This window comes from Eurypyga helias, unplaced genomic scaffold (genome assembly GCF_000690775.1).
Source record: "Eurypyga helias isolate BGI_N326 unplaced genomic scaffold, ASM69077v1 scaffold1902, whole genome shotgun sequence".
In the NCBI taxonomy this organism is placed as follows: Eukaryota; Metazoa; Chordata; class Aves; order Eurypygiformes; family Eurypygidae; genus Eurypyga; species Eurypyga helias.
Window position 1 is genome coordinate 63270 of NW_010234079.1, and position 20431 is coordinate 83700.

General features: G+C 40.4%; 1 protein-coding gene across 1 annotated transcript; it reads right to left on the reverse strand.

Annotated features, from left to right (window-relative positions):
- Positions 1 to 2966: 2966 nt before the first annotated feature.
- On the reverse strand, positions 2967 to 5149 carry LOC104517322 ([Arg8]-vasotocin receptor-like). Its single transcript, XM_010161934.1, has 2 exons — positions 4237 to 5149; positions 2967 to 3166 (listed from the first exon to the last, which is right to left on the reverse strand). Exons 1-2 carry the CDS (start codon positions 5147 to 5149, stop codon positions 2967 to 2969), a joined length of 1113 nt encoding a protein of 370 aa, XP_010160236.1.
- Between the last annotated feature and the right edge of the window lie 15282 nt (positions 5150 to 20431).

A 20431-nucleotide genomic window follows, 5' to 3' on the forward strand; every position in this document is an offset into this window, starting at 1 on the left:
TTCTCCTATACGGATTAAACACCTTGGCCAGACTACACTGATGTCTCCCAGTCATCCCTCTTAATGAGACACTGTAATGATTATTGAAAAGTGACAGTGAATTGGAATAGAGATGGTCCAGCTGAAGAGTCAAGATATACAGGAAAACAAAGGCATGAGATGTTCAAACTACAACTACCCGTAAAACTGATGGCCAAATTTACAAATAGAAAAAAATCATTATATATTTAAATGTCTTCTTCTTTGAGAAATAAGAAAAGTTCTGTAAAGGACACTTTATTACAAAACAAAGAGTTATTAAGATGACTTTTCCATCATTTGAAAATTAGTTTTGACAGAAAATTGTGGCCCAGAACCAAACTCACCATTGAGTGTGTTTGTCAGGAGTCAGTGCTGCCCGTTGGGCAGGCAGAGCAGGCCATGTGGGATAATGACTTACATCTGGAAAATGCAGCCCAATCCACTTTGTTAGGAAAACAAGCAGGAATACCTGCCATTCAAACACCTCCTGATGCAATGAAACTAAAAGTGTCCATAGCCTGTAGTTTGACACCACAGTACAGTAACCTTTATTTTAATTCTTAACAGCAGGACAGATCTCAGGAGAAAGAAAATTTAAAAATCAGAAAGAAAGCACTTGAGGGATATCATTGTTTTGAACGTTACAGGCAGTGAGCATTCATTACTGAACTTCAGTTCTGCCATTTCATTCATTACATGATCAAAATAGCTGAAATATGGACAGTTAATATTGGTCTCAGACTTTTACAGAACACATCGAGCTACTGTTATTTGAGAAATCAAGCTCTACCAAATTATTTATAGAGCTAGGAACAAATATATGAGCAATGTGGAAATGTAAGTCATAGAAGTTATACTTTTTAAATATCAGAGGCCAGATCAATGGTGTAAAATGGCACGGCTCCACCGCAGTCTCTGAGCAGTACTGTGACTTATGTCAGTTCTGGATCTGGATGACTATTTGCATGGAATTTGAATTCCTGTTTTCCTTGCAAATGTATACCTTTTGAGGCTTTCAGTGTGTTTTGCTGCAAATCCAGTAGTATGACACAGATGATTCCTTGTAGCTTTTCTGTTTGCAGCTCCCTTCAACACTGCATATTTTACTATGTAATTAACTACAATCAAAAGAAACCACCATTAAATATTGGATTAAGTCATTAAGGAGAACGTAAGTGAGAGCTAATTTGAATGAAAGTCTTAGAAAGTCAGTGGCTGAATGCAACACATATTCTATCAATAGTATGGATTGTACAAGGGATGTTCATTCTCCAGATAATGACACTGTCATTTGAGTTACGGAATTGGTCTAATTGCGGAAATGTTGTGGGGTAGAACTATCAACTATTAATTAAAGAGGGGAAAAAAAAAAACCAAAAACCAAACCAGAAACAGCAAGAAAAAAGTATTAATTGCAATTATAATAAAAGAGTTGCTACAGACTCCTCCCATTCTTGTTTGGTTCTGGTACTATCTTCATCCACTTCCTTCTTCTTTCTACTTGCTGAAGACCTGTTCTTCTTGCCAGCTGGACAGGGACACTAGCTTTGCCCATCATAAAGAAGAGCAATATTTTGTTTATCCTCCTATCTGGTCTAACTACAAAGGAAATAGAAATGATAGAATATCCAGTCATATCAGCACACATTAACCTGAAGAGTAAGTATTCATTGTACAGCACTTCTCATGATTCAATCAGTATTTAGTTTAAATGAGTATTTCTTTGACTACAATTCAAAGACTATTAAAAGACCCCCACTTTTTACACTTCTTTTAGTTTTTCCATTGAAATTTGAGATTGCTAGCACTCATAAAAATGAAATGTGAATAGCACTGATGAAATGCAGTATAATGTAGGAAGATGATATGCAAGCATCACCAAGAATCTCTGTGAATGCAGCTCTATTTTCACGTGAAAAAGCCTTGCTGATATCCCTTTATAGTCTGATTAGATTGCAGACTCTGAAAGAGGAATAAATAGCTACCTGCATAAAACAGCCCCAAACTAGCAAGCACATGGCATTTTGAGATAAAGATATGCAGATTTATTTTTACCGCAAAGGGGAAATAATTGAATTTGAACCTGAAAGGGTTCTGAGTATACTCTGTCAATAAGTTGCATGCCAGAAAAAAATAGGTCTGAATACCAAATGAAAGTGTAGTTTCCTGGCACCCATCTTTATTTTAAGTATGTGTACGTGTGTGTGTGTATCTGGGAACTTTCAATTAACTGCTTGCACATCAGGGAATGAATGAGAGATAAATTCCATGGTTTGAAGCCACAAACCTGGACTGCTACTATGCTGCTGATCTCCTACGATCCACAATGGCATTTGAAACTGAAGCAGGCGTTCAGTGTCACAAGGATACTGAATTCTTGTTAGAAAAAGGATATTAAGCTGCTAGGTATTTTATAAAAGTAAATGAGTAGTCAATTTGAAACAGGTATTAATAATAGCTGGCAATGGATTTTTCTGACTTTCTGCTGCCTCCTCAAGATTTGTCAAACTGTCCCCCAATCATACTTGAATGGTGAACTATTCATGGTTCAACTTGAACACATATCCAAGTCTATTCTGTCAGATTCCGTTCCAATTATGTTTCAAATTTTTTGACCAGTTAGTGGTAAAATTTTACTACTTAGAAGTTCAGAATCACAGAAGAGAAAGTACTTCAGGACACAAAATATCTAAGATACTTTTATGTATCTTTGTCAGCCTTTACAAGAATTCATTCTGATGAACACAGTGGTGATGGAAGTACTGAGCCAGGCTTGCACACCACAGAAACTTCCTGTATAAGCTACAGAACGGCAGAGAAATATATTTATACAACAAAAGACAATTTTCCAGCTTCCTTATCCACAAAACAAGGGACAGTGGTAAAATATAGACATGTCTTGCAAACATAGTAAATGTAACAAAACAACAAAAAGCATTCAACATTTATGCAGAAGTACTGTTTTCCTCAGGGTCTCTGTCTACGAGATGAATGCTCCCTGTGATCACTGATTCCTCTTGAGCCGAGGTGTTCTCTAGCTGTTTATTTGTGCAGTATGGAATGTGGCCACAAAAATACATGTAAATCCATGGGTTGGTGCAGCTATTTAAATTGCCAAGGAGCATGATAATGGTGAATGCTGAACCTAGAATGAAATAGTTAAAGGGATAACAGAGTAAAAAAGTGCTCATACAAATAAGTAACATTTTCACACTCTGCTGCTTTCTGGTGTACCTGCTCATACATTAAAGTTAATTAAATAATAGGAAATTCCCCTTTTTTCCATGAATTTTGTAATTGTTGGAGTTATGAAGCACACTGTCTTTATCCATTTCAGACTTAAATAGTTCCATATAGCTCTTTTTTGATGTAGCGGCATTAAATTTAAAAGCAATTGCTAACCTGCTATGCGGATACAAATAACTACAGATTATATTGATATAAATATATGTATAGCAAGACTCATAATCACACTGACAGAAAGAATTCTAAAAACAGAGGATTTTTTTTTTTATCAGAGCTATTATCTTTGTTTTTCCTTTGGTTTGTATCTTTGAATTTAGAATAGGTGAACTTAAATAAAGCCACATACAGACTCTCCCTTTCACAAAGAGGCAACAGTATAAGTTTGACAAGATTAATCTTGTCAGCATGGTGGTCTTTGATACTTCTCCCAGGCTTGCTTTTTTTGCTTTACAAACAGCTGTTTCACAACTTTTAATTGTTTCATGGTTTACTACAGACATTTCATCAGTATGATTTCAAAATTCAAAAAACCAAAATCAGATGTCTTCTAACATCACTATTCTATCCAGTGAATAAGAAATCTTTATTTTATTACTTTGAATAGTTAATTACTATTTCACCTCCAGAACACAAAATACTGCTGCTATAATATCTAAAACCCTTAAAAGTCTGAACCCTTGCCGGAACAGATGATACTTTTCCTCATGCTGCTTATTAATCTTTAAATCATTAGTCACTCAAAACATACACACACAGAAAATACATACTTGCACAATGTTTTCATCACAGAACACATGAGGTTTTCTGTACCTAATTAAATATAGCACATAATCAATCCAGGATTTTCCTTTGAATCATACTCAAATGATCCCACGCAACTTTCACACAAAAGCAAAGTGCAAATATAGAGCAATACAGCAATGTGCTAGCTGGCTATGAAGTTATGAATGAGGATGGAGAGTATCTTACCTTCGGTCACGACACTGGGGAACCACACAGACCACAGCTGTGCAATGAAGAAAGGTGACCAACAGAGAACATATGCAACAACCGTCACCACTGTCATTTTTACAGTCTTGATCATAGCTTTTGAAATACAGTTCACACTGCTTGCTCGGGATGGCAGGGCTTGCTTCTGATTTGTTAGTTCATATTCATTCTGTTTTTTCACATATATATTTCTTTTGATTATTTTGCAAATCTTAACCTGGCATGTGATAAGGATGGCTGAGGGAATAAAGAATATAACTACAAAAATCCAAGTCACATATGCCCTTGGACCCCATGGCTGAATAAATTCACCCCAACATTCAAAGATACCTGGAGATATTTCAGTCTTAGAAAAGATAAATACCTGTGGTAGGCTAAGAATCAGTGATATAGACCAGCTGGTGCAAATGGGGATGTTCCAGAGAGCTCTCTTCTTTTGGAAAGTGACCATAGGGTAGCAAACTGCCTGATATCTGTCCACTGTCATTACCACTATCATATAAGTAGAGGCAAACATGCCCAGCAATTGTAAATACTTGATAATTCTGCACAAGAAATCTGGCCCTATAAAAACGTCTGTAATATCCCATATGAGTTGAGGCAGCACTTGAAAAAAGGCTACTACTAAGTCAGCGATGCTGAGGTGAAGCATGAATACATACATCCTAGAGAGCTTCTTTCTTCTTCGCCACAGCACCAGTATGAGAATAAAATTGCCCACAGATGCTGTCAGAAATATGACCCCCAGTACGGCAATCTCTACCTGAGCTAATTGCTCATCTCTTTCTGGTCTTCCAACAGGATCTGACTGATTTTTCAAACTGAGGAATCTGTGAGAAGTACTCTCGGTCTCATGTGTGTTATCCTGCATAGGAAATGAAAAATTCTTCATAGTGCACAGGAGCTACTTACAGTAGCTGCTACTTGCGACTCAGGTTGACAGCTGTGAAGTACTGGCTAGCAAACAAGCCAGCCGGGGTTCAGGTTTCAGTATATCTTCAAGCAAATCTCCTCCTGCTTGTGCGAACTAAAGCTGTGGGACCTGGATCTTGATAAAATTCTGTCTCTTGCTGGCGTGCAAAAAGGCTTTATATAGGCTCCCAGCAGAGCCTTATGTAACTGCAGAGCCCTCGGGTAGGCTGCAGGGACTGCAGCCAATGGCAGACCGAGCCACACAATTGGGGGAAATACATAAATAAAAGGCAAACTTCAGAGGCTCAACGTAATTCAATTACTTACTTCAGTCAAAACCCGAACTTGTAAATAGCTGTGGCCAGAATCTTACTTCAGTGATCTGACTTGGGAGAGTTCTTGCAAATATTTTTTTACGCAAACCAGAAGTGCCTGCTTCGGCTGAAGAGGGAGGAATGTTTATACGTAGATGGAAAGTTGGGTCCCTGAGCTCAGGCGCATCGTAACTGCAATTCTCTAGGCTCCTGGGGCACAACCACATCGTAAATGCAGCAGAGACAAAGGAATACATTTTTCCATAGCTTTTTTTTTCTCCTTCTTTTTTGGAGTCACCTGATTCTGAAAAAAAAAAAAAAAATTTTAACTGCCCTAAAAATAACCTTTTTATTTCAAGACGGGGTCGAGACTTAGAGGCTTTTTCTCAGCAAAAAGAAAAAGAACACATGTGAAATAAATTACTTTTAATGGGACTGTGAGTCTACTGAGAATTTAATAGAAAAATAAGTGAAAATTCAGTGGGAAATCCAACTGAGGAGAAGGTCTCTACAACAAAACAATTTCCAAGGGTCTCTATTCTAGTGCTAAAGGCTGGGAGGTCATTTTTCAGTACCTAATCCTTTTTATTTCTGTGGAGTAAATTGTGTCATGACCAAAAGAATTTAATTTTTCTTCAACCTTGCAGTATGAATTTCGCATACTCTTAGTGGCAGATAAGAATAGCAATGCTGATTTAATTTCATTTGTTCTCACTCAGTCTGCCCTCAATCACAAAAGAGAGATTTAATATAATGAATTAATTTAATATGAAAGATAACACATATTTGTATGAAATCTTGTCTGAAGCTAGAGCACTCATATCCTTTTGGTTATAGTTGGGAGACTGGAAATTTGAAGACTTTCTGAAGAAGAAACCAATAGGGTTAATGGTATGTCTATGCTGCATATATAGTACACCATCCTGCACCTACACTGATTAACTGTTGTGATCATGACTACATTGTGCAACTGATTGAGGAACCTCACAGACTACCATCTCCTTGGCACTAAATGTTTTCATGTACTGACAGACAGGAGAAGGGCAAAATTCATAAACAAGTTGCTGAGAGAGACTACAACGGTTTATAAAACAAGCATGATCTCTTTTCTCTACCTCTTTGCCCCTTCCATCCCACCACAGGACTGATGTTAACACCTCCAGTGAGGGTTGAGACTATGAGAACAGACAACAGACAAGCTGAACAACCTCACGAAACTTTGCCACCAACAGCAGATAGAAGTATCCATAATCCAGATTTGGCTGAACACTGCTGCAGCTGCCTGACTCTACCACAGCTTTTCTCTCTTGCAAAGAGTATGAATCACAACAACTTAATCTAATATACCTGATATTTTTTTTTCCTAAATGGAAACCTATTTGTATGAAACCTGGATTCTTGCGGTTGTTCCCTTTTAGTCTTCCCCACACTTTGGAATCTATCCTGATTAGTGGGAAACAGCATGGCAAGACCATAAGGTAACAAATTGTTTTGCCTATACCCTCACCATCCCATCACCCAGCAACTTGCAGAATACTGAATTGGCCACAGACCAAGAATCCCTGGCAATTCTTCTGATGGCAAACACTGCGCTACACAGCAGGCTGGCTGATGTCCAGTTCTCCCTTCAGAGGGAGACAAAATTGTAGGTGTGTGCTGCAAAGTAATTTACCTTGACCATCCTCACTCCATGAGTTAACAAAAAGCCAGACGGGATCTTTATTCCTCTAGCAGTGTAGCCATCTTCACATAGGTAGAGCTAGGACTAAGTGGGTTTAAACAGGAACATGATGAATAGAAAACTAAGCCCAGGGCCAGGAACAGAAGATAAATTTATATTCCATGATCTGACAGATGATCAAGGAATTATGCGTAAAAAAACCAATATGCAACACAGGTCACTCCTGGGATACTGTTGGAAGACTAACCGGAGTGTAGTACCAGAAGCATATATCTGTAAGATTTTCACAGTGCATAATGAATTGGTATTTCAGGCACATGTGTTTTATCACCTACACCTAGAGTAGTCCTACAAGATCCCTGGGAACATGCAACCCTTCCTAGGCACACACACGTACGCAGCGCACACACGTACATGGCGCACACTGTCTTGGCTGCAGACATGCTGTAATAGGTGCCAGGCCCAGAATGTAGACACGGGTTAAAGGGCAAGCGCACTTCAACAAGTACCCTTTGCCATGTTTATAAAAGGGAGAAATTGTCCTAGTTATGTAGGACTACTCCATCTTGCATATAATCAGTTCAATATATGTTAATGGTTTCATAACTTTATAATTGTGCCCTTTCCATCTTTTTCACCCACGCTAGCAGACATTCAGGATAATGTTATATTGAAATTGAATCCACTCTGGGAATATAACTCGTTGAGAAAAGAAAAACAGAGTAACAGATGAAAATGTTTAAGCAGTCTTAGCTGTTCTTTTACTCCAATAGTGTCCTTCTCCTGTTGCCCAGCTTTGCTTCTTTCCAAACCATATCTGTCCAAGTCAAATTCTTTTCCTAAATTATTTACTTTCAGTAGTGTGGGAAGGCACATTTTAATTAACTTCTGCTGAATTTCTCGGTGTGGGCTCTCATCTAATGTTTGTTCGTTATCTAGTAGGGAGGGATGCAGCTCACAGCTTAAGACTTACATTTAGGTATCTGCTCAGAATTACAGAATCACACAGCTGCTCAAAGCAGGGACAACACTGGATCCACACCAATTTACTTAGGGTTTGTCCGGTCAGGTCTCGAAAACCTCCAAGAGCAGAGACCCCACAAACTCGCTGGGTAGCGGTCCCTGCAGCCTACCGGAGTGCAAACGTTTAGTTATTTTCATTGTGGAAAATCTTCCCTTATGTGCCACCAGATCATCCCCTGACTCTGACCACCGTCTCTCATTCTTCTGCCGTGACCTCAGTAAGAGCCTGGCTCTGACCTCTCGCTAGCATCCCCATAGGTACTGGGGGTCACTGTTAGGTCCCCTGAAGCCACCTCTCCTCCAGGCTGAACAAGGTGTACCGGGAGCCCTGCAGATGTTGTATTACAGGAGTTAGTGATCTTGAACAGGACATGTCTGATCTACTGGGCCTTGTACTTAAAGCCTGGGCTGTGCATCAGCAAATGATGAGACAGAGATGACATCCCAGCGTGTCAGGAGAAGACACATGATTGCTTGCTACACAAAATAGAAAGCTCCGTGACATGCAAGGGAGGAGGAACCTCTCCACAGACAGCATCTGTGTGGTGTTCAGAGGGAAGATGTAGATTTTCTGTCTGATGCTGCACAAAAGAGTTGAGAACAATCTAAGATTTCCTTGCTATCTATATTCCTGGCTTTAGCCTATCTTACAAAACCAGCTATTTTACCACACCCGTTATTGCTGCACCCCCCTGGTGCAGAGCACAAGCCCAGCTCACTCAGCCTCCCGCAACAGGTTATATCTTCCAGCGCTCCGATCATCTTCACGGCGCTACGCTGAGCTCAGGCAAGCTCATCAGCACTTTTCCTGTGTGGGGGCTCCGTAACTGGAAGCCATATTCCAAATGTGGTACAACGAATGCTCAGTAGAGGGGAAAAGCCAATTCTCTTGACCTAGGGATTACGTGTGAGCTGTGTATCCCAACTCCCATCACATGCAAAGGAAATCAAGGCTTCGGTTCAGTGCCTAAACATAGGTACAAAGTACTGAGTTGCCCATGCATTGTGCTGGTTTTGGTTGGCATAAAGTTAGTTCTATTAATAGTAGCGAGTATGAGGCTATGGTTTGGATTTGTGCTGATAACACACATGTTTTTAGTTGTTGCCAAGTAACGTTTATACTAAGCCAAGGACTTTTTCAGTTTCTCACACTGCACCTGTGTTCCCAGCTCCTTCTCTAGAAGAGTCTGGGAGGGGACACAGCCAAGACAGCTGACCCAAACAGAACAAAGGGACATTTCATGCCACAAAACATCACACTTAGTGTATAAACTGGAAGGAGCTGGCTGGGTGGGCTCCCCCAGAGTGCTCTCAGTCTTTCGGAGACACTGTCTTTCTCTCTGGCTCTCACTCTTGCTGCTCAGGGACTGGCTGGGGCTCAGTCCGTGGGGGGGGGGGGGGTGGGCTGCTGTATCATTTGGGTTTTTTTCCCATTGTTGTCTTCCTTTTCATTACATATTATTGTCATTAGCAGTAGTAGTAGTATTTTAATTATAATTTTTTCATTACCTATTAGGAGTATTAGTACTTAGTATTTAGTATGAGTAGCTTCATTATTGCATTTCATTTTATCTCATTTATTTTTAATAATTAAACTGTTCTTATCTCAACCCATGAGTTCTCTTACCTTTTTCCTCCAATTCTCTCCAATTCTCTCCCCCATCCCACTGGGGGAGTGGGAGGTGAGCTAGCAGCTGTGTGGTGCTTGATCGCTGACTGGGGCTAACCCACAGCAGGTATACTGACATGGCCCAAGACTAATTTAGCATAGGCTTTACTCTATAATTGTGTTAGGATTGTGGAACAATTTACCTTTCTAAAATCTTTCCATGTAGTTTCCTCAGTGTATTACTTTTTCAATATATCTTGGGAAATGAGATACAGCCCACTTTGTTGTTATTGTTGCGATCTGCAAAATTCCAACATTACCAAATAATGATTCCTTTATCATTCCTCTGGCATTTTATACTTTAAATCTGTGGTACTGTCAAGTAATTCATCTGAACTTAGTGAGGCTATGCAAGACGTAAATCGGGTAAGCATTTTTTCTGTATCTGTAGCATTTGTATCATTTCAAGTCACTTTGCTGTACAAGGAGGTATTTTCAAAGCTAGGATTTAGGCAAATCTGAGCCACAACTTCTCCTGTGGCAACAATACCGACTATACCAGCCTGAGTATGTTAATCATAGCATCACAGAATCATAGAAATATTGGTTGAAAGGGACAGCTTTAGGTCTTCCCCCTGAGCATAACTGCTTACTGAAGAGGGACTGTCACCATCACTAGATCAAGAAAGACACAACTTTGTTAAGCCAGGACTTGAAACCCTTCAAGTATGGAAATTCTGCCTTTCTGGGCAGCCTGCTCCGATGCTCTTAGTGAAGAATTACTTCCTAAAGCCCATTCAGACCCTCCCACAGGGGCTGTTGTCCCCTATGAGATCCCCTGACACCACTGAGAAGAACTCGGTTCCATCAACTGCTCCTAAAATACTTATAGGCTGGTATTAGATAAATTCTTAACCAAATCTTTGCCAGACTAAACAATCTTTGTCTCCCAAAAACTGCATGAACTGCAATGCTTTGCAGATGTTTTTTGCCAAGCCAGTCAAAGAATATATGCTGAAGCAGAAATATGTGCATTTTACTGTTAAACCCTCTTCCCCAACCTGAACTTCTATAAATCAGCAACTGTTTCATCTCATGACAGACATTATTTATTAAATACAACTTGTGAAGAAAATAGGTTTGCACTCTCTTACTTTGGAATGCATAAGCAAGTTCTAAAAAATACCTATTTAAGAAAAAGATCAAGTGGAAAATACTGCTGTCTGCTCTTGATTGCATAAACCCAGGTCTGCCTCTTTGTGAGTTTCTGTAGATCTTAAGAGTTGGTAGATTATCACCACTGCACTTGTCAAGTCATGAAAACCAATTAATTAGGAAAAGCAAATTTTCACATGGTTGGCTACATCTCTAGAGGATTTCAGAGAAATCAAAAATTATTTCCTTAGTGCTGATGTTATTCTATTTCTTTTTTAACATTGAAAGGTAAAAACCAGCTACCTTAGACCCTATAGGGTGGAAAGGTCTAACTGAGCTATCAAGAAGATGGTAGAAACATTGACTCATTAAAATATATTTTTTATAAAACATTTACTTAGTCATATATTCTAGGGTACATAAAAAGAAAAAATTGCCCTAGTGATAGAGAATATGTTCTAGGAAAAATATTAAGTAATGTAAACACACACCAATAGCATGAAAGGTAACAAGAACTTCTTTTGGAAGTGGTATAGAATCATAGAATCACAGAATGGTGTGGGTTGGAAGGGACCTTAAAGATCATCTAGTTCCAGTCCCCCTGCCATGGGCAGGGACACCCTCCACTAGACCAGGTTGCTCAAAGCCTCGTCCAGCCTGGCCTTGAACACTTCCAGGGATGGGGTATCTGCAACTTCTTTGTGCAACCTGTTCCAGTGCCTCACCACCACCCTCCCTGTGAAGAGTTTATAAACTTTATAAATCCTGGAAAGGAGGTTGTAGTAAGGTAGGTGTCAGTCTCTTCTCCCAAGTGACATATGGACAAGAGCAAATGGCCTCAAGTTGCGGCAGGGGAGGTTTAGATTGGATATTAGGACATATTTCTTCCCCAGAAGGGTTATCAGGCATTGGAACAGGCTGCCTACCGAAGTGGTGGAGTCACCATCCCGGAAAGCGTTGAAAAGACAGGTGGTGTGGCACTTAGGGACATGGTTTAGTGGTGGACTTGGCAGTGTTAGGTTAACAGTTGGACCTGATGTTCACAATGGTCTTTTCCAACCTAAATGATTCTATGAGTCTAGAAAATGTCAGGACAACCCAATATCTGATCTGTTTCCAGTCCAGATGTAATGCAAACTACCCTTAGCTTTTCAAATTAACTTTATAGTGAATCTGGGACAATTCTGTCCTGATAACTTTGTATATATACCAAAGGTGGAATTTAAACCCTTCAAAGTGGATCTAGCTTTTAGTTGTGCAGATGCCTAGTGTGTGTGTGTGCAAAAGCTGCTCTTCTACACACATGACCTGGATGTCTTCCACTTTCATGAAACTCTGTTCACTTCCCAGATGAGTGGGTTAACTGTATTTAAACGCAGGAGAAGTTACTTTAGTAAGATTAAAGCTAAAACAAATCCAGCTTTATAGCCTTAAAATGTAGGACTGCAACACATCAAATTACTATAATTACTGTTAGGCAATATTTTGGAACAAGACTCTCCTAAATTAAGTGCATCCTTCAGTAGGAATTAGCCTCAGGCATTAAAGCCAGAGAAAAAACAAAGGGCAAGGGTCCCCTGTGACTCGTAACTAGGAATGTCCTAGGTACTGACCATAAAAGAGTACCACTAACTACGTACAGTACTACGTGCTTCTTTTAATCCCTAAGGAGATTATGTCTGAAAGAACAACTTTTAAACCTGTTTCAGTAAAAGCTTTATTATTCACCACTGCTGACTTCATTCTTTAGGCATGTTTCTGATTTCAGAGACGTTACTGACAGCAGTGAGTGAGTGAGAGTCCCACTTGGCCCAAAGATTGGAACTGGTTTGCTTAATTCATGTACTTGAATTATGGTGGTAGAATTATCTTCCACAGCTTGTAAATCATTCTCTAAATAACACCTCTTTCCCACTGCTGCTGCAATATTTTGTGCAACTTCAATAGATAGTGCTTACCTGTACATTACTGGGCTTTTACCAGTATTTCTACAGCTTTCATTAGGCTACTTTGAGATAGAAATAAATCATTATAAATCAGGTAGGTAGGCTTCTGCCAAAAAAGTGTCTTTTCATTTGCAACATTCCAGACAGTCTGGATTCTCTATTAGGAGTCTAAATGGCCTGCCAGCTCACCTGCCACCACGGCGGTGGAAAGCATCTGACAGATAAGGAGCATCACTGAGGCTGGTCAGAACAAACAAAACCGGAGAAATACGTGTAACTTCAGAAGGAACTATGATGGATGGACTGGTTTTCAAAAAGAATGACAAACGGCTTTTTCCACAGATGAGAAATTATAGCCAGAGTTATTTAATAAAGGGAAAAATGCTAAGATGGAACGTAGTATAATACCTCAAGGTCTGGTGCAAAGGTCAGGCATATTTCAATGTTTTAATTAAAAGAAAAAGTAAATAGCAATGACTCAGGTTCTCCAGTGATACTGAATAGCAATTGCAAACAATGAGAACAGTGAAATATTTCCAGTGGACCTAAAGAGACCGTGCGTTCTGACCTCCTTCCATTCGTGCCAAGAACTTTGTCTGGTACTTGCACAATCATACTCTCAGCCAGATGCTGCAGTAACAAAATTCACGTCTATCAGTTTTTAAATGCTGAAAGATAAAAGAATGTCTTATTATGGTAATCACAGGGGGCTGAAAAGGAGTTGTAATATGACCTCTAGCATGAGTCTGAATTTCAAACGCTAAGTAATCATCAACTGTATTATTCATAATTACTATATAAACTATTGAATTAGTACATTCTTGTTTTTAGCAGCTAGATTTGTAGATTGCACAAAAGCTCTGATCAAGGCCAGAGACCACTGACTATGAGATATGGAAGCACAGGAAATCAAGGCTAGATGTGTAAAGGACTTCAGGTCCCAATTCCCAGAGCAGAATCTAGAACCCTGATTTAGGGATCCAAGCACCATTATTTTGTGCCAGATGCAGGAGACTGTTTGAATTTAGCAAAACAGGAAGAAGAACAGAGGGGGTGTAGCTGAAACCACTGATACACATTCTAATTTGGAGTCTTAAGTCCAAAGGAGAGCCTTACAGCCATTCCCCAATTCTTTTAGATGGGGTGAAAAAATGGAGATCCTTGGGCAGGTAGAGAAGGAACAGACGGAATAGGAGGGAAGAGGAACAGAAGAAGGTAATTTATAATATCTAGTATTACACTATGTGAACAGATTATTTGTCCAGGTAACACAAGAAAATAGGTTCCGTGCTGTTTTCACTCTGAGATGGTTTAAATACACATTTCTGATTCCCGAGGAGAATTTCCCATTTGCCAATTTATGGAAAAATGGAAAATGTTTTCTTCTCTTGTTGAAACTAAGTGACTACACAGAAAAGAATGGAATCAAGAAGAAACCCTGGGAAAAGAGACATAATGTTGCGTCCTTGTAGCTAAAGTACTCCTATAGGAAAGGGAATGCCAGTCTGTTTGTTCTTATACATGCGTCTTATACCAAAAGCTATTGTGTGATGAGAATAATCCGAGGAACGCAAAGCTATGGGTATCTTTGTAGATGACTTCCTAACCACGAGGCAGGAAAGACATATTTACTGTTGTACTTACCCTTCTGTTCCATTACACTTACTTTTCTCTTTTGGAGCAACTTCAACAGGAAAGACAAAGTCGGAATAACCTGGGTCTTTTTTGGTTATAGATCATCAGGCTGCCCGTGCTGAGCAATGTGGCAGCAAGGGGAAGAGCAGGATCTGTTACGGTTCTAGTACTGAATATGCACATCACGGTTTAACAGCAATGAGGTCTGTGCTGGTTATCACTCCCATAAATGCACTACACAGCTGTACGTAACAGGCATGGCAAAGCAGGGTTTCGTACAGCAATCCCAGACTGTCTTGTTACCTAACAGCACCTTGTGCCTGCACAGAAAGCAACTACCTCATCCGTGGGACAGACAGTAGCTCAAATCCTCCAAGCAGTCACAGTAGTGTGGTGCTACAGCTAGATGAACTCACATTTTAATGTGTGATTCAGAGAGGATGTATCCCTGGGGACTCTGACCCTCCTGCTACACTTGCTTCAGAAGATGTGTCTGGGAGAGAAATGGGGTAAGAACCCAAAATATTCACTGGCTGCTAGGTGAACTCATTACATAGTATTTGGTACAACAATTTATAATATTCTATGAAAATTAGTTGCCTCCTTAGCAAATGTGTTATTTTCACATTGTTTTCTAAGATTCAATGACAATAAGGAGCAAAGCAGCCTAATTACTTCAGAAAACTGATGTAAGACAAAGTTGCATCTTAAGTCTTACATCACCTGCACAACCATGCAACCACCTGGCAAGGACAGTTTTCTCTGAAAGTTTGTCTTCTATTTGAGTTGTTTAAGCCTTTCTAAGGCTTGAAGATTTTTTAGTTGTCCTTTGACAAGAGAAAAATATTGAAGTAATGGAGATGAAAAAGCAATAAGAAAATAATATAGAAATGTTCCACTTGATTATTTGCAGTACTTGTGCCAAACAAACACAGCCAAATGAAAGGCTGCAGAAAGTACCAATGCTATCATAGTCATGATATTTTGTGTCTGTGTCCGATGGTCTTCATTCTTATCATTTTGAGAACTTTCAGTGAATATTCATTCAAGTTGCAAATTAATTTTTCAATATTTTAACTCCAAAACCAAGGAAATGTTTTCCCATTTTTGTCTGCCATCTAGTGTTAAGAGACAGAATACCTGTGTTCTGCATTTACAAAGCTTCAAATACTTGGGAGCACTACACAGCTTCGGCCTATGTCATGCCACGTTGATGAAAATAGAAAACAGCATTTTCCCTAAGCCTTAATTAAAATGTTAGATTTAAGTAATTATCTCAGAAACCGTTATTAGCAGAATACTACCCTACGAACATATGTTAATTTGTCACAGTGCTTTCAAATACTTGGTGTATTTTTAATGTGTTTGAGTCTCTTAAGTGACAGTCCTCTGTTTCCAGGATACCACCCATAATCAATATGGCAAGTAAAAAAAAACCCAACCCTGCCTATATATAGTGAAACATTATACATACTTCTAGGACCTTTATATCAAATATATAGTGAAAGTATATGAAAAATATTTTCTCAGAATTAATATCTTACCCCTGAAAGTTGTTCTATTTAGGTTTAATTCATCTAAGCTGAAGTCACAGAACAATAAAGAGTAAGATTTAATTTTGTAAGGAGCTCCAGAATTAATTAATTTCAGTATGTTTTTGCCATATTTTATAGTGAGGGGGACTGTAAGAAAATAGAAAGCTTTTGTATTTCATGGATGAGGAGAGAAAGACAAATTTTGGAACAATTAGTTCTGGTAAATATACAATTTTTATCAAATGCCTCATAACACATTATGACTTTCTCCCCAGGTAGCAGTCCAAGACAAACATACAAACGGGAATGTCAGAAATAATTAATGACATTTAAAAGCATAGGATGCATATAAATGAACAGTCAACTGACTGGTAGTAGGTATATCACAATACTCCGGTTGTAGTATGACGAAAATCATACACACTAGAGAAAAACTCTCATTAAAGTAGGAAGATTTACCACACTTTTTGAGCTGTAACTTGATTTACAGACATTTGCATCTTACCTACAAAAACATGTATGAACGTGTACATTGAGAAAATATTTTGAAAGCCCTTGATTTTTTAAATTAAGTTATAGGGCTAGGACTCATTAAATCAAACTACTTTGTGTTGTCCTAAGCTGGAAACTACTATGTTTCAAGAGATTGAGTGCTAGGTATGCAACTTTATGAAGGTCAGCAAAAACCACATAAATAATCACTATAAATTCTTATTTCAGACTTCCCATGGAAAGTATTGAAATGAAAGGATCTCTAAAACAGTTAATGTGCATCCTGTTAAAAGACACCTCAACATGTGAAAAATGAGATAATTTTGTATGTGGAGTTAGCCACTTTCTGAATACCACAGGTGAATTCATCTCTCATCTAAAAAGGAAGTGTTTAGTCAAATGGGATGAATCAACTCACCTTTGACTATTGAGAGAACTTACAAAATTAGGTTGGTTGAGTGTCTACCTTTTAAATAAATAAATATGAGGTAATTTCTTCTTAATGGCATAACCACAGTAAAGAGAAGACTAAATTGGCAAAATGATTGAGAAGATGAGGATGCAGAATTTGTGCCTGGGAATACATAAATTTATCTCTTTTTGTCCAGTAATTTCAGTTCTTTTCAAGATTTGAGTGGTTGTTTTGAGAAGCTTATGAATCATAGGCCTCTGAACATGTCAGATCAGACCGACCCGTTCATCCTCAGGGAGAGCTGTGTGGGCAAGAATGCATGGGCTTGCGATTAGACCTGAAATGTGAAATCCCTGAATCCTTTCCTTAGCAAAGGTATGAACTGACAGTTGTACATATCCCAGTGGTGAGACAAATGCCTAAGCAGGCGAGGAAGGGAATTTTACAGTGAGATTATGGGAGAAAGCATTACTGTTGAGGAGCTACGTGCAGATAAAAGGGATCAGCTGCCATCTACCTCCAGTACCTTATTTGCCAGGCAAAGAGAGACAGGATGTGTGCTGGCAGCATGAAAACTGGCCAAACTTCCTTCTTACTGAAGCTGCAGGTCTTGTTTTGCCTAATCCTTTGTTGTTGTAAGAATGCAAGTTAGCCTGATTAAAGCCAGCTCATGCTGAGGCTCCAGATGGGCCACTGCTTCTTGAGTCATCTGATAAGATCCAATTCATTTCACCACACTGGCAAGAAAACAGGAGTCCTGGGGCTTGCACAAGGGCAGATACAGCTGGGGAAGCTGCTTGAGCTATCACACCTACTACAGCCTAAAACATCACAGTGCTGCGTTGCTCTCATAAAAATAAGTGGTCTTCACCTGAAGAAACTCACCCAACAGTGGGCAGCAAAACCGCCCTGCTTAGCTTCATTTGGCACTTTGGGCAGATGTCTCTACTGTTTCAGCTATTTGGTTCAAAAATTAACTTAGCCAAATATATATATATACTTAGCCATTATATATAATGAAAACCCACAACACATTAAAGAATAGCACACAAGTCTTAAAAACAATTGCCAGGAATAAACCATCACTAGACAATACAATCAGCTGTGTAGTCACTCACAGACAAGACAGGCAGACCTTACCTGCAGAACAGGCCCCTGTAATCCACAAAGCAGCAACTCTGAAAGCAGGTAGGAGGGAGTAGATGAGCACCTGGGTGTGAACCACCACTGTCCTGTGCCACAAGGATCCTAGGCAATACATGACTCATGAGCTATTTGTGGTCACCGAGTACTTCACTGAGGAAGTGATACTGGAATAATGTCTTTAAATCTTGCCTTGACACTCTCTTAAGAGTGCAAACATTCAATTGTACTGTGTTTGCATGAAAAGGTTTTGGTAACAGGGGGACAGGGGCTACAGGGGTGGCTTCTGTGAGAAGCTTCCCCTATGTCCACGAAGGCCAATGCCAGTTGGCTCCAAGATAGACCCACCGCTGACAAAGGCTTAGCACATCAGCAATGGGATAACGTGTTTAAGAAGGGAAAAAAACCCCTGTGCAAAGGCAGAGAGAGAGAGGAGTGAGAATATGTGAGAGGAACAGCCCTGCTGACACCCAGGTCAGTGGGGAAGGAGGGGGAAGAGGTGCACCAGGCGCTGGAGCAGAGATTCCCCAGCAGCCCGTGGTGCAGCCCATGGTGAGAGGGCAGGCTGTGCCCCTGCAGCCATGGAGGGTCATGGGGAGCAGAGATCCACCTGCAGCCTGGGGAAGCCCCCACACCAGAGCAGGGGGTACCCGAAGGAAGCTGTGACCACATGGGAAGTCCATGCTGGGGCAGGTTTGCTGGCAGGCCCTGTGACCCCACAGATGAACCCACACTGGAGCAGGCTGCTCCTGAGGGACTGCACCCTGTGGGAGGGACCCAGGTTGAAGAAGGGCTGTCTCCTGTGGGTGGGGCACTGCAATGAAGCAGAAGGGAGTGGGGAGGAAGGAAGAGCAGAGACAAGGCATTAAAAAATGACCACAACCCCCATTCCTCCATCCCCCTGCACCTCTTGGGGAGAGGAAAAGCAAAAGAAATCAGGAGTCAAGTTTCACCTGGAACGATGGGAGGTCCAGGGCAGAAGGTTTATTTACGTTGCTTTTTATTTCTCACTATCCTACTCTTATTAATTGGCAATAAATTAAATTAACTTCCCCAGGTTGAGCCTGTCTTGCCCATGATGGTAATTGGTAATGATCTCTCTGTCCTTATGTCAACCTTTTCATTGTGTTTTCCTCCCATCCTGTCGATGGAGGGGGAGTGACAGAGTGGTTTGGTGGGTGACCAAGGGCCAACCCACCACATTCACAGGAATTAAAAAAGGAACTACAAAATACTCTCTTAATAAAATAGTCCAGAGCTGGAAATGTCTTGCATTGGGAAATGTAGGTAGTCCAACATGTTCGATTTACCAAAAATAGGTGATAAAAATTACAACATGGATATAAATTTTTCTTTGGGGAAGAAAATATGAGGTAAAAAAAATAATTTTTTGTGAGAAAGAAGCCGATGACTGTGTACGGAAAATCATGCTACCAGGAGTCAGCGTTCGCAAAGGAGACAGAGGAGTCCTGTAAAAAAATAGTAATAAAACTTTATTTGAATAAAGGGAGAGCCCACGGGACATATTCCTGTGGGGTCTCTCAACCTACAGAGGGACGGAGCCCCCTTTTACCCTACTTTTCCTGACCGCAAGAGACCCTCCTCATTTCCCCGTTGGCTGAGGTACTCTGAGTGTACAGACTCCCCGATCCACCTGAGTCATTCAAGACAAGATGTTCATTTGACACATTTGAGATACTCCTGGTGTTTAGATATTCCAGATATTCAGGTAGTTTAATACATTCAAGAGATTATGTGTTCAGATGTTCCAGATATTCAGGTAGTTTACATATTCAAGGGATCAGATAGCGTCTGAGTTCTCACAGAGACTTTTGTTCCTTGTCTTGAGCCTGGGTGTGCACAGGCTTCTTGTGTAGACACCAAACTGGTGTTCCTATCAACAGGAATCTGAAACTCCAGATGTAACCCTGTCCTCCTGACATTGCAGGCCAGGGGTCCCCCAGTCTCCCCAGGCACGCTGTGCAGCCTTCCCCCATCCTCACTGCCAGGTTAGGCAGGTTCGTGGAAACTGTGTTTCAGAGAGGCGGCGTGGGCGGGAAGCTCACAGCTCTGCTGCTACTCTGCAGCCTAACCGGGTAATGCCAAGGTGCCCCTACACCTGTCACGCCTAGGAAAAGCCGCGTTTGTAATCCTTCTCCAAGCATTAAGCAGAAAAGCGGAGGGATACCCCGGCGGAGTCTATACCGAGGAGCCGAAGAGGAGCTGGGTCAGCTAGGGGCGTCTCCTCCTCCCGGCCCCTCATTCCCAGCCCCTCGGGGAGCGGCACTCCGGGCCCGGCACCGCCGGGCAGGACCAC

Bases quoted from the DNA above. Each gene is read 5' to 3' on its own strand.
- LOC104517322 (XM_010161934.1), bottom strand. From the start codon at position 5,149: ATGAAGAATTTTTCATTTCCTATGCAGGATAACACACATGAGACCGAG. The intron at 3,167-4,236 runs GTAAGATACTCT...ATTTCATTCTAG, and splicing joins CCCCAGTGTCGTGACCGAAG to GTTCAGCATTCACCATTATC.